The sequence below is a fragment of the Cebidichthys violaceus genome, unplaced genomic scaffold (assembly GCF_023349555.1).
Source record: "Cebidichthys violaceus isolate CVI_PGR_0920_01 unplaced genomic scaffold, fCebVio1.0.p SCAF_20, whole genome shotgun sequence".
Classification (NCBI taxonomy): Eukaryota; Metazoa; Chordata; class Actinopteri; order Perciformes; family Stichaeidae; genus Cebidichthys; species Cebidichthys violaceus.
In genome coordinates, this window is record NW_027176373.1 from 883,968 (window position 1) to 898,955 (window position 14,988).

At 40.2% G+C, this 14,988-nt stretch overlaps 2 protein-coding genes across 4 annotated transcripts; one reads left to right on the top strand and one right to left on the bottom strand.

Moving 5' to 3' along the window:
• Positions 1-530: 530 nt before the first annotated feature.
• On the bottom strand, positions 531-7,994 carry rabgef1 (RAB guanine nucleotide exchange factor (GEF) 1). Of its 3 annotated transcripts, none has more exons than XM_068715611.1 (10): positions 7,976-7,994; positions 7,747-7,797; positions 6,697-6,891; positions 6,356-6,555; positions 5,735-5,901; positions 5,574-5,655; positions 5,358-5,490; positions 4,442-4,533; positions 2,932-3,188; positions 531-2,649 (listed from the first exon to the last, which is right to left on the bottom strand). In XM_068715611.1, the coding sequence occupies exons 3-10, from the start codon at positions 6,876-6,878 to the stop codon at positions 2,236-2,238; spliced, it is 1,527 nt and encodes a 508-aa protein (XP_068571712.1). In that variant the 5' UTR covers positions 6,879-6,891; positions 7,747-7,797; positions 7,976-7,994; the 3' UTR covers positions 531-2,235. The 3 variants fall into 3 exon arrangements, with proteins under 3 accessions (XP_068571712.1, XP_068571710.1, XP_068571709.1); XM_068715609.1 differs by having other exon boundaries at positions 7,963-7,981; XM_068715608.1 differs by lacking the exon at positions 7,976-7,994 and having other exon boundaries at positions 7,747-7,932.
• Positions 7,995-10,420: 2,426 nt separating this feature from the next.
• LOC137876219 (uncharacterized) lies at positions 10,421-14,559 on the top strand. The gene is made up of 3 exons (XM_068715613.1): positions 10,421-10,753; positions 11,538-11,840; positions 12,655-14,559. The coding sequence occupies exons 1-3, from the start codon at positions 10,439-10,441 to the stop codon at positions 13,282-13,284; spliced, it is 1,248 nt and encodes a 415-aa protein (XP_068571714.1). The 5' UTR covers positions 10,421-10,438; the 3' UTR covers positions 13,285-14,559.
• Positions 14,560-14,988: the final 429 nt, after the last annotated feature.

A 14,988-nucleotide genomic window follows, 5' to 3' on the forward strand; every position in this document is an offset into this window, starting at 1 on the left:
ATTCTCCTCATATTAACTTGATGGTGTACACACAAGTTTAAGTTTAATTTAGTTTCATAAATCTGATTTATGGGAGCTTTTGGTCTCAGTTTATTTCACTATATCTGTCAAATTGTATGAATACTTCCGTACACTGCCTGTGTCACTCAACCCCAAATATTATAATATGATTATGAAAGATAGACATGGTTTTGACTCTACTTCTACTGGTGCCTTTATTTCAAAATAAGAGCACACTGGTCTTTCAAATAACTTGATCTTAAATTGCTTAAAGTCAATGAAACGACTGACGTCAAAGAACCAAGTTAGCTATTAGAATAAACAGGATCATTGAATCTTTCATCACGTTAGTCTGGATTAGTGGAACCACGTTTGCCAAACAGGGCCCTGATTAGTAAATGTAGTAATTTACAGTAATAAATCATTTTACAGGCTTTTAATTCGATGCTAGTCGCTGAATTAAAATACTAAAAAGGATTCTCAAGCAAATGAGTCAAAACAAAAACCAGTAGTTGAGCAGCAGACAATCGGACACCAGCATGTTTTTATAACGCCAATATTATACAGTACGTCACAGAAAAACAATATGAATCAATATTTTAAACGCATTATTCATAGTTTTCTTTCATAAAACGTGCTTTTTGCATTTGAACGCCGATTCATTATAACAGTGGATGTGCAGAAAGCCGCCATAATACAGTTGACTCTAAAAACACAGTACAACGTTACAACGGTGTTGATAAAAAATAAAAAACTGAAGAGCCTCTTGAAGTTAATTTGATACTTGATGATGAGAAAATTGGTCCAGAGTGGTTCTGTTTCCTCTAAATGTGTTGCAGCTGGATTTCAGTTCAAAATATTACACACGCATATTAAACGTATAAAACGCAGGAATGTGATTATGTTGTGATATTAACAAGTCCGACAAAACGGTATATTTAGAGGCAAAGTCCCTCCCCTTCCTGTTCCCTCCATGGGACCTTATTTTGGAAACGATATGTACGGTAGTCAACGGCGAGAGACAAATATCATATTTGTCAATTTAGAAAGATAGTTTTAAAAGTCAAGAAAGTTGCAGTTTGTCGTTAACATTCAGTTTTGTGTGAAACCGCTCAGTGAACTAAAGTTACATCCCTCGTGTAACGTTACCAGATGTGTTTAAACCAGCGAAATTTTCTTTTTGACAAATTCACAGCACAATTCAAACGGAATAAAAAAAAAAAAAAAGATTCGTCTCTCGCCATTGACTACTGTTTATATTTTAAGGTCCCTTTTTTTGAGGTGCACCATGAGTGATGGGACCTCACCTCTGTTGGAGGAAAAACAACATAAGATAAAAAAAAAAAATTAAAAAAAATAACACTTCAAACAGAAACACCAACACATCACCAATATACAGGAGTTTATACTTGCTGTTTGTTCAGACAAACCAGATACTGTGGTTATTAAAAAAACATCACAATTTGGTGAAATGTGATGAAGGAGCAGAATAACCATAAAGTACCCGGTCACACCAGAGTGACAAACTAAGACTGGCTGAGCAAACTGCAATTTATCATGTCAACACCTTCTTTTAAGTACCGTTTACTCCCTTTTTTATTTCATAAAGGGTTAAATATGCTCTCCGTGCTAACAAGCTGGCTAACTGACGAGATGTTCAGTTTATTCCAGAGACGTTCTAGTTTGTGATGCATTGATGTGTTGATCACTTTAATGCAGCAGCTGGTAATGGTGAAACAATGAAAAAATTTTAAAGTCATTTAATGCTGGGTATCTTAACCTATTCTAATGCATTAGTTGATTACATTCTGTTATTAATCTCAATCTGCAAGGTAACTAAACTTATCAAATAAAAGTATAAAGTAGTGTTAAATGAAAATACACAAGTAATCTAAAAGTACCTCAAAACTGTACTTGAGTGCAGTACTTGGACTATCCGTCTCTCTCCAGTCTCCTGATAACTTGCTATCGGTCAAAGGTGCAAATTTGCATCTCAACGTTTCCCCAAAGTTGAAATTGACCTGAAACAGTTGTGCAGATTTATTTCGCTCCCCGTGAAGGAATCAGTTGATCGCCGTGATTATCTGTTATAAACAATAAATACTGGTGTGACCAGGCGTTAAGGTGCACGAGAAGCTCAGCATGATATTCAGGAGGTTAGTGCGTGTGGAGTTGACTTTATATTAAAGCAGGAGTGCCGTTGCTGTGCGTGAAATGTTTTTACTGAAGACTCCACTACCCAGCAAACACCTGGGGCGTGAGCGGCGGCGGCAGGTTGTCATTGTCCACGTTGTTGTCGTCGATGGCAGACACGGTGCGAGACAGAACCTCCAGAGGGTATTTCGCCAGGACGTCGTCCACCTCCCGCTGCACGCTCTCGGGCCAGGAGAGGAGGTCGGCCTGCAGGCTCTGAGCGGCCTCCATCAGCGTCTCCTGCCGGCTGCTGAGGCCCGACAGCGCCTCCAGGTTGTGGTTTAACTGAGCCAGGACGGGGTTGACGGGGGCCGGCGGCGGTTCGGAGCGGGTCCAGTCGCCCTCTGAGCTGTTGCATCGCGGCGAGGCTTGACCCGACATGTAGCGCTCAAACTCCTCCGGGGAAAGGTTGAGGGACTGAGCGTCCAACTTCTCGATGAAGGCCGCTGCACAACACTAAAAGTAAAAAAAACACAAGACATGGCAGCTGAAAAGGAGACTCTTGATGGCAAGTTCACATGAACCTGAGTCATTTGGAGCCAGATGACCTCAATATTTAGACTTGGATGAGAAGATCTCATATCTATTCTTTAAAATAAGGCTTAAGCCAGTGGCAATTATCTTAGTTTAAGCTTAGTTGACTCTGAACGAACAAGGCCTAAAGCTCAAAGTGGCTCTGACGAGGATTAAAGTAGGAGAAGATAAGAGAAAGGGTGAGGAAAAAAAAAAACCACAGACCAGGTTGGTGAAGTAGTATCCATCCTCTCCGGTCATCAGCCTGCTGGGGTTGCAGAAGCGGGTGATGTACTGGATGTTGGACTGAAGCCGTGGAGGGTTTGCTTTGAGCACGATGTAAATGAGCGCGGGGAGGAAGTCGTCGGCTGAAGCCGGCTCGTTCTTGGTGATCCTGATGGCGCTGAAGATGTGTTTGCTGCAACGTGTGATGCACCCAAGTTTGTCCCGAGGAACCCTTTTCGAGTCCATCTCAATGACGTCTGGAAAAGACCGATTAATTTTAAAAAAAAAATTAAAAAAAAAAAAGTCAGGGGTTGGACAGACACGTGCATAATCAGTCACTTCTAAATAAAACCCTTTTATTTAGTTAATTGACAGAACTATTTTCATAATTGATTCATTGTTTCTGGCTTTTTTTTTTTTTTTTTTTTTTAACCAAAAAGTAATATTTCACTGGTTCCAGCTACTCTGATGTAAATATTAACTAGTTTTCTTCGTCCGTTGGTCAGACAAAACAGGAACTTTGGAAGACATTAACTTTGGCTCTGCAAGAAAACTGTGATGGGTATTTTTCTCTAATTTATGACATGTTTATAGATCAAAACGTCAACTCTATTCTTGCAGGAGACTCCACAGATGGCACGCACAAAGGGATTTATGCTCGACGTGTCGCTCGTTGAAGTATTCTTAGAAACACCAGGGGGCGCACAAACCAAATATTCGGTGACGAGGCAAGAAGAGTGTTAAAACGCCACAGACCAAACGTGCAATTAAAGGACATACATTATCACCTGTTATACAATCCCTGTAAAGAAAGGAGTCAAATATGTGGAACATCAAATGTATTTTAACGGAACGAAAGTTTAAAAGTTGAATATCCTGAAAACTGATTCGGCTGGGAAAAATATTTAGTCAAATCTAGAAGTTCTGCAATCTAGAAGTCAAGTATTTTTAAAAATGTCTTGTCAGTATTTTATATTATAAGCATTTAAAAGAAGAAAAAAGCTCTTTGAGGATCAGAAATGCTCCTTTTCCTCTCGGCCTGTTGGGCGGACGTGTCCCTGACTGCAGCTGGCGCACCTTTTTATGAAAATACACCCTTATCAGGCCGAAAAAATAAACAAACTCGCGGCCTACATGTCACGTGTTTTTAGTGATACTGAAGAGTAAAGGTCAATACCAACATTTAGCCAAAGTGACATTTTGCAGGTACGTTAACGTGCTGTTCAACGTGCTGCAGCTGAGCAGTTAACCAGCTATTGAGCGTGTCGGCAAAAGTTAGGGTGCAGGACGAGACGCGTGTTCATGTTTCTCAGTTGGACAAGAAGGAGACTTTAGCAGGAAAGCCGACGTGGGTCGTTGTGTAGCGGGCTGCTGTCTGTGATAGAAAGCTGATGTTACTACAAATATTGGTTTATAATGAAGATTGATTTGGCCGTTTCTCCATTTACGTAGACGGAGAAACCCACGAGAATTCAATTTCTGTTGGACTCATTCAAGCACACACTCTGACCTGTTATCGCTTTGACCACATTCTCAGAGACTTCAGGTATTTCTTCATCCATGGACACACAGAGCATCTCGATGGTCACCCAGTGCAACGCCCTGCAACACAGAGAATCCATACAGTGAGCCGACAGCTTTATTTTACCGCATACGATACGCATTTCTTTCCGGTAACTTCCTCCCTGTATGAGAAACGCAGCTGCCGCTGTGCAATCTGCATCCTCCCCTCAGTGTTGCCTGACTGCAGAACGCCGTTAAGAACTTTGGATTTTGAATTAGTTTTCCAGTCCAGAAAAGCCTCAGTGACCCTCGACCGTTATTGAACCACAACGTGAGCTCTAAAGTCCTCTGAGGTCTACTCCGGTGGTTAGATTGAAGAGGTTCAAACTATAATGTGTCCGTCCATAGTGTGTTCAGCTGATATTCCAGTAATGCTAACACAAAACTAATCTTCTACTTCTATTGTGAAGTTTTGAAAAGCTTTGCTGAAGCAACACATTGCCTGGTATTTCCAGCTTGTTAGAGGCAGTGTTATTGTGCACTTGACACTGAAACAAAAACCTGTTCCTGTTTTAAATCTGCACACATTTTGCTGCAATGCCTCCAGTTTTTTTTTTTTTACCAATGACTGGTGATTTCTTCTATTATTATTCAACTGTTGCTCAGAGGGATCTTTGTCTCTTTCTGCCCTTTTTTTTTTTTTAAATGGTCTGACTGAGCCTTTTGTGCAGCTTCTCAACGTACAAAACTAACCCTTCATACAAAATGGCATCTACTTGTAAAGAGGACTTTCTCCAACTTATAAGGAGCATTCAGAAATAAAGAGAAGTCCTCTCAGACATCTGACTGGACCCAGTATGTACATTATTATCATTATTATTATTATTATTTTTATTATTATTATAATAAACATCACTGCCCACCTTATCCTGCTCTGTGTGGCCAAGTCCTTCTTCTCATCATCAGTGGTTTCTGGACAGAATACGCTCTTGTACAGACGAGTCATTATGTACTTTTCCACCTGGTCCATCACCTGCTCCACAGACTCTGAAGAGCCTGGAGAACAAAGAGCGATCAGGTCCTGCCCCGTGCTGCCATCTTAGTGGTTGCTACGTACTCCGCTGCATCTAAAAACCAACCTTTAAAGTGACCCAGCAGACGGTCGGCCAAGTTCTGGTAGAAATCCTGAACACACTCCGACAGCTCGTCGGCACCCAGGTCCTGACAGACAGGAAGTTAGTGGCTCATCAGCAAACCGGTGATTATAAAGACGTTTACGCCACTAGATGTCACATTGTACCTTCTTCCCCGACATGTTCACAATGAAGGCCCGGCACTGCTTTTGGATCTCCCGGCCGGGCTTCTGGAGGTTTTTCAAGAAGTCCACGAAGTCCTTGGACACCTGGTCCGTATCGAAGCTGGCACGGCGGCTGACTGACGGACTGGGTGTCTTTCCCTCTGGGGTTTCTGATGAGGAACAACGGCAGTTAGGTAGGTGTGTGTGTGTGTGTGTGTGTGTGTGTGTGTGTGTGTGTGTGTGTGTGTGTGTGTGTGTGTGTGTGTGTGTGTGTGTGTGTGTGTGTGTGTGTGTGTGTGTGTGTGTGTGTGTGTGTGTGTGTGTGTGTGTGTGTGTGTGTGTGTGTGTGTGTGTGTGTGTGTGTGTGTGTGTGCGCTGCTGTCGTTTGCAGGAAATAGAACAAAGAGGTGCTGGTACAGTCGGTGTATTCTTTAATTTGGAGAGAGCCACGGCTCACTATTTCCCCCTGTTTTCATACTTTTATGCTAAAATACATTCATTGCTTCCCACTTCCAGCTTCACACTTAAGCGGACCCAGACCCCTTCAAATATTTATATAGCAAACCATGAAGCTGTGAGTTGGGCAACAAACTGGTTAGGTGTGCCGAGTTGCTCTCAATGTACCTTTTTTGGGAGCGGTGCGCGACGAGGGGCTGAAGAACTTCTTAACGGTGGTCACTTTCCGTGTCTTCTCGTTGGTCTTCTTCTCCTCAAACTTGGAGAAGGGTCCCAGGGAGGCGTGGCCCGGTTGTGGTGCTGTGGACTGGGACTGTGTCTGCGCTCCGTGACTGCTGGCGTATGCTGCCTCCTCCTCCCGCTGCAACCTGGAGCCAAGGGCATTATTAAACGGAGCAAACACCAGCAATCAGTTGGGAGAACTGTACTGCAATACACTGCAAGTGGCAATGTTTCAACATAGGAAGTGACGGTGTTGTTGTTAATGATGCAGCAGCAGAAGGTCTCACTTTTCTGCCAAGGCCCAGTCGTCCTGGATCTGTTTCTGCCGCACACGCTGGTACTCCTCCCTCCAGCACTTGGAGCACAGGCCCTGCCAAGCCGCGTTGCCGTAATAACCGCATCCCTTTTTGCACATCAGGTCCGATTGGTCCACGTGTATCCCCCCCCGTCGCTCCGTCCGCTGACTCATGACGCTGGACAACCTGGAGAGCAAAAATAATCATCATCTGATTTCTCAGTGTATTTGTATGCGCCTGCTGTACTCATCTCTACAGTGTATATAAGTGCACTTAATATGCACTAAGTCTCACACTTCAGAGAAGAAAAAAGGCCTTTCATATCGCATGACTCGGGTACCAGACACACAACAAGAAGACGACTGCTAAACATTAAACTTGCAGACACTTTAACTGATCCTCTTGCTCTGTATCAGCTGGATGAGAAACGCGTGAACTTCAAATGTCATGATATGTTAATGTTGTGGCCAGAAGAATCAGGTGTTGCAGGTTAAAGGGAGTGAAATTAATCTTGGGCCCAACCAGTGGTGGAGGAAGTGTTTTCCTAATTTCCTCATATACATTTATTTGACACTTATAGTTACTTTCTATGTAAATAAACGTATGACTCTGTAGTATACTACTTACTAATCTACCCTGTAGTACATACAGTATTTAAAATGGCTCCACATTGCTGAAGTACAACAATTAAAATACTGTTACGTATATATGTTATTGATGAAAACTGTACAATGTATTATAATATAGCATAACACTGTGAAAGGAGACATTCTTTTGATATCATGGTATTTCTACTTTCACTTAAGTCCCTGGGTAACGTTACTTCTTTCACCACTGCCTTGTAATAACAATAATAACAATAATGAATGCCTGTGTTTGTCCATTCATTTTGATGGTGTTATAGCTGAAACATGCTGCGGTATTTTACCCTCGCTGTCATAGGAGAGCACCGTTAGCTGAGAAAACATCTAACATCTCGTATCACTAATGTTCGATTCAACCATTCCGCATGTCATGTACCTACAGTGCTGGTTTACTCACCTGTAATTACGTTTTTAACGATCAGGGAGCTCGAACACTTCCTCCTTGTTTCTGTTGAGAGCGAGAGACACACGGCGACACGTTGGAGGGTGAGGACAATGACGTAGACTTGACTCCGGTGATCACGGGTTTACAAAACGATTAGAAACATTTATTTAATTCGTGATCCTAAAGTGGGAGAGGAGTTGATGTTGGAAAGAACAGTTTTAAACGTACATGATTGTTTTACCTCGGAATATCGGTTCGTCCATCTACTTCCGCATTAGGGGACTAGTTTTCAGGGATGGGTACATGACGTCATGTTTCACCCGGGCATGCGCACAGTGAAGAGCGTAACCTCGAGACATTTCTTTATGATGAGTACGGGTTCATTTATGATCTTTAATCAATTATGAACGTTATTTGTTATCAATGCACTATTAAACTGTGATTAAATGTTATTAAGTGCATTTACTCAAGTACTGTACTTAAGTAACATTTTGAGATATATATATATATATATATATATATATATATATATATATATATATATATATATATATATATATATATATATATATATATATATATATATAAAGAAAAATCTGATTGGGTTGTTCAGTTGCGGTATGACATATTGGCTCGGTATTTTCGTTTTTTCGAATGAACTGTAAAACAGACTATCAAAACGTACACGGACCCACTTCCTTCCCAAGTCTCTTATGCTGATGATGGAGCAATATGGAAAAGGAGGAAAAAAATAGAAAAAGATGTCTGTTGCTAAGTCTTGCTACATGCTATTTACCAGAAAGAGAAATATAAACAATACTCATCTTAAATGATATGGACAAAGTATGGAGAGGGTGGCAAAGTTTAAATATTTAGGCATATGGTTTGATGAAAAATGTTTGTGGAGAACTCATATTAAGCATATTGAAACTAAATGTAAAAAGGTGCTCAATGTTATGAGAGCAGTTTCTGGACATGAATAGGGAGCAGATAAACGGTCCCTAATGGATATCTATGGGGCCGTTATACGATCATGTATAGATTATGGATGTATGGTGTATGGAGCAGCTGCCAAGAGTACATTAGAAACATTAGATCAAATTCAGTTCAGAGCTCTAAGACTTAGCTTGAGTGGAATTAAATCTACCCCAAACATCGCACTTCTGGTGGAAGCTGGTGAACTGCCTTTAAGCTTAAGACCTTCAAAACTAGCTCTGGCATATTGGGTGAGGCTAAAGGGATCTGGAGAGGAACACTCCGCAACTAATGTGCTGTATCAAAGCTGGGAATACACCCAAATTAAAGGTAAAGGGTTTGGTTGGACTATCGGTACAATAGCCAAAGAACACGGTTTAAATGGGTTAGAGTATGGTCCCAATGTAATGTGGGGAAATGTTCCTCCTTGGATATTGCCAGTTCGTCCTGTAGACATCCAGAGGGTTTCAAGTTATTTCTAAACACCACTGAACAAACTCATTATCTCTCTGAGGCTGAAGGGCTCTGCATATCTATCCCCACAAAGTGTGCCGACTGCTTATTGACATTACGGTTAATGTTCAATGGTTGCGTCTGAGTCTAAATGCCAACCTCATTAGAAAAAAATGCTTTGGTATCCGTTTCTTATATTAGTTAATCTGAAAGATTGCTGTTGCTGCAATATTTCTTTATTGACTTCGGTCGTTGGCTGTTTTTCTAAGCTCTCTTGTCGGTCTTCACTTCTGACATACTTGATATTCTTGCTACATATTGACTTTTCATGGGACACACTATAAATAACACTTTTAACCTTTGGCAGGGGAGATAACGAAGAAGACATGTGACAGACAGTCAATGGAGGATGTTTTCAAGCAGGCTTCTGTACTTCAGTACAAATTCAAGGCACTTGTGCTTTACTTAATTATTTTAATTTGATGTAACTGTATGCTTCTACCTCATTACATCTCAGAGTTAAATACTGTACTTTTTACTGCATTACATTTATCTCAGCTCTAGTTATTTTACACATTACAGTTTTACATCCCCTTTCTGTCCAGTGAAATCCACGCATCTCCAGATATGTTCATTTTTCATTTTTAAAATAAACTACTTAAAAAGCCTCTTGGGTCAGCTATAAAAATGCATCGTCACAAAGCTAAAAACAAGGCTGTTTTTATGAGCTCATGAAAAGGTGACGTCTTAGAGATCTGTGGTTCTCACAGGACAGCTATGCTACGAACATACAGTATGATGATCTGGTAGAATATGATGCATTGCTGTAGATAAAATTACCCAAGAGTAAATGAAGGAGTTCAAATTAGCACAACCTTAAAACATCTACAGCAGCAAAATGCAACGTACACATTAATGCAGCAGTAATATTAATCCATAAACATTATATACAGTATAATGCACAATGAATACTTTTACTTGGAGTACTTTAAGTTAATTTAGCTGATAATACTTTTACTTAAGTAAGGTAAAGTTTTGCATGCAGGACTTTTAGTTGTGTGGAGTATTTTCACACTTTGGTACCAGTAAAGAATACTTCTTCCACCACTGTGTGTTTTTGTAAACCTTTCACTAGAACAATGTGTTATGAGTGCGCTGTTGGACTGCTCAGGCTGAATGATACAATCTTTCTGACTGGGGCAAATAAACACACACAGAGGGTCAGGGAGACACAGATAACAAGACGGACAGACAGACAGACAGATGACACACAGCCATGATCCTGAATGCTCACACGTTGTGTCTTCCTTCTCCGGCCACCGTCCAGGAGCTGTTCTCAGTGGCTCGAGACGCCAGCATCATCCCTGATATCTCCTTGGATCCCGTCCTCACCACCTTCCTCTCGCTGGACTCCTCGGCCGCTCTGCAGCATCAACACGCCTTCTTACAGCGGAGCATGAGCGGGGAGCTGCAGACCGCATTCGGCCTCAACTTGACCGCGGTGCTGGGAGGCAGCAGCAGGGTCACCAGTGGCGGAGTCGGGGTCGTTGCTCTGGCTCTGTCCGTGCTTTTTGACCAGGTTGCCCAACAAGTAGGTTTGTTTTTTAATATATTGTCTGTATGGCATTATTCATTCCTGTCCTCTCCAAAAAGCTCAGAACGTGAGGCTGACGTTTTGTTTTTAGTGAAATATCTTGACAATTATCGGATAAATTGTCATGAAATTTGGTCCAGACGTTCATGTCCTCCAGAGGATGATGCCTACAGACTTGTTCATAAAGACAATTCATAAAGTACATACTTAAATACAAGTCTGCGGTACTTGAGTATTTCCATGTTTTTCCTCCATGTGAGGTCAGAGGATGTCGTATGTGTACAGATTCTAAAGCCCTCGGAGGCTGATTTGTGATTTAGGTCTATACAAAATAAATTTAATTTAATTCATTCTTCTATTTCACTTCATCTCAGAGGGAAATATTTTACTTTTACTCCACTACATTGATATACTTTAGATTTAGGTTATTTATACAAAATTAATATTATAATTTAATAATAAATCAACTGATAAATGATGTATTATAGTTTAATTTACTCAGCAGTACAAAGTAAAGCTCCATCTTTACAAGCTAAAACATTTAAGTAATGAATGCATCAATATTTATAATCCAATGATATAATATATACAGTATTTTTCCGAAATTGGCCAATATGCAAAATGAGTACTTTTGGTATTTCAAATATATTTTGATGCTAATACTTTTGTACTTTTACTTAAGTAAGGCTACTAATAAAAACAAATGTTTGTATTGTATCACAAACCATGATGCTAAAACAGAACTGAAACTCAGAATTGCAGATGTATGTCATCCCACCAGGTCCGAGCACAAGGATCCCCAGAGGGGAACCCGTCAGCTCAGAGATCCCAGCCCAAGAGGATTTTTGGCATCAGCAGCTCTTCAAGAATCGGCTGGATCGTCCACAGCTACCTCCGCCTGATCCCCGGCATCGCCAACAACCAGGAGCAGATGGCCGAGACCACGGAGCTCCACGACAACTGGCTGAAGCTTGAGCTGATTGACCACTATGAGAGGATGACCACGAGGAAGAGGATGAGTTCGGTGTCCATGCAGCAGTGGTTGGCAGGAGCTGCGTTTCATCTACACATGAGGATTCACCAGGTCAGGACAGACAACAACAACAACAACAAGAGTTCAGCTGAAGTTAAAAAGCATGTTTTTATTTCTGCAATAGGATAAATATCTGCTCTGTAAACTACATGTCCTCTGCAAACATAACACCTAAAAGGCAAACATTTATAATTATATAATAGGTCATCAATATCAATGCGGCAGAACCAGAGATTTTTTCCTCCTTGTCGAAACCTGGTGCTTACATCACCCACAATGCAATTTGACCCCGGACACATTTTTCACATATGCAGTAGGCCTCCCTAAGATCTGTAAACAGACTATGAAGTGCAAAAAATTGGACAGATGACCTTTTAAAAAATATTAGGTGAGCAAATATAATTTTCATGGGGAGAGGGGGATATGCCACGTTATCAGATCAGAGTTATTATGATTATGAGTTTTTGACTAGTGGATGGTATTCATACAAACATTCAAGTCGTAATAAGAACAACTGGGAAACCCTGATATTTCAGAATTATCCAATAGGTCCGATATTTAATAACACCTAATAATACACACATGTCCCAAAAAACAAACAAACATGGATGCTTCACATCAGCCAACAGTTGCTCTGTAGCTGCTGGATGTGGAAATCAGAAACTGATCTCGCAGGTTTAAGGTTTGCACAAAGGCTCATATGAGTTGCAGGCCTGTAGTGGAAGCTAACTCTGGCCTCCTGCATGAAAGTCAGACATGCTAGTGCACACCTCACCTCCACGCCTTCACTTTCCACCTCTCTACACGAAGCACAAGCTACTTCTATGCTGCATTGTTGTCACTTGATCTGATCTTGTTCCCACAGGTTCGTCTGCACTCTGTGCCTCCAGGATCCGCCGAATCGCTGCGTCTGTCTTATAAGACGTCGTTGAGTCGCCTGGTTCAGGGCTACACATCCTATCTGCACAGGAACATCCAGGAGACTCCAGCAACCGGAACACCCAGAACCGGGACAGCAGGTGGACCAGGACAAAGTAACACATTAGGCAGAGCCAATATGACCTGCTCAAGTAATCACATTCTTAATGACAGCCTGGTCAGTACCTCGACTGATACATTTAACGAGACCACCATACCCAATTCAACTGTTGACATTAGCAGAGGCTGTAAAACAGAGGGATCCACTGAAGACTTTGGACTCGATGTGTCCAACAGAAGAAATGACACCACCGAAGCTGTGGTGAACAGAAAGACTCCCGACAATACGACTGGACACGAGGACGGTCAGGGTCTGTTAGTTATTGAGCCAGGGAGGAATGTGAGTCACAAGGTGCTGCATCACCCCTGTGAGTCTCCGGCCATACAACAAGCTCTGGTGACTCGTATCATTAATGCTCAGGACCTGGAGCGGAACAGATACTTTTTCCTTTACCCTGAGAAATTCTTCCAGGGCCTCCTCAGGCAGAAGGACGACTTTGAGCTGAAGACAAATTAAACAGAAATGAACTGTGAGCATTGTCTGCTGCTTTAATTCACTGTATTTATGTTACTGAACAATATATTGAATCACTTCTGCTTAAAATCATCTTTATGCTGTTCTAATCAGAGTGACCTTTAAATCCCTTAAAAAATACATTTATCTAAATATTAACAGTATACCACCTTTATTAAAACTTGTGAACACTTGTGGATGGGAAGGGCCACTTATCTAAATACTGCAGCATATTGGTGGCATATAGCACAGAATCAACACTAGATAAATGACATGATTAAATGGGTATACGAGACGAGACAGATTGGAATGAGCACAAAAACAGACAATAAATACTGGTGAATAAGTTAAAAACTAACAGAAATCACCATGAAACTTTCCCAGTTGATTACTTAGTTTTTTTTTGTATTACAAATGTTATTAATTATATGTTTAAATATGCAGATTAATCACTCTCTTATTAAATATGTGCTAATTTGCATACATTTCCAGAACAGAAATCTGAACATGGGATTAAGCCAGGTTCAAACTTCTTGTTTTTACAGAGGGTTTCTTGGATATCTCTTTTTATCACTTCACAAATTGTCAACAGCCATAAAAAAAAGGGTTTTCACCATGTTTTTAGGATTAAAACACTATACTGTATATATCAGGCTATGATATATGAACAAACCCCTTTTGTAAAAACCTTCAGAATATAGTAATGACACCGGAGAGTTTGGTGTACGTAAGTTTAACTGAAATACAGATTTCTGGCTCAGAGTCTAAGAAAAAACTCATAAGAATATGGATTGTTAAATTCAATACAATTTGCAGGACACTGAGTGAATAGGGTAAAAAAAATGAACTAATGGATAACACCATGAAACTTCACCCGTTAATTAATTAACTACAAATACTTTTTTTTATTGCAAGTTTTCTGAAATGTTGAATATGCAAGTGAGTAATAATGCTATCTTTTGCTGAATTTAGGGAGAAATCTACAGACACAAGTGGACAAAGTAGTAAAATGTTTTCTTTCTTCTAGTCTAAAGAAGACATCATGGAAGCAAAATAGCCCAAAATCTGAAAATTGACCAGTGCTTGAAAATAACAACGATATGCCAAGATAGGAATGTGTTTTGTTTTATTTGTCTTTTATCTGATATCGCTGCAAATTGAGTGTGTGTGTTGTGTAATGTTCATATTTCTGGACAAACGGTTGTATTTTTACTTTACTATGATGGAATGATATAAAACATGAAAATGACAATAAACATATGAGGGGGAAACATTAAAGTATTACCCTATTCCTATAATGTAAAAGTCTGTGATAGTAGAAAGAAATTGTGCATCAGTAGTGGAAGAAGTACACCTTTACATATAAGTAAAAGTACCACAGTCAAAAAATACTCTATTTCAAGTGAAAGTCTGAATCTGAATAAAACAATGTTATTTAAGTAAAAGCACAGAAGTATTATCAGCAAACTGTCCTTAATATCAAAAGTAAAAGTACTCATGCAGAATTACTACATTCACAGTGTTATATTATTATAGAATATTATATTATTCTGTTTTTATCACTAACACATACATGTAAGAGCATGTTTACATTCATCAATGTGGAGCTAGTTTTAGATACTACTGGTAGATTTGTAGTATAGTGCTAGATCATATCAAAGCCTATAGTTTTTGTTTTTATTGTTAAAAGCACCCAAACTAAATATG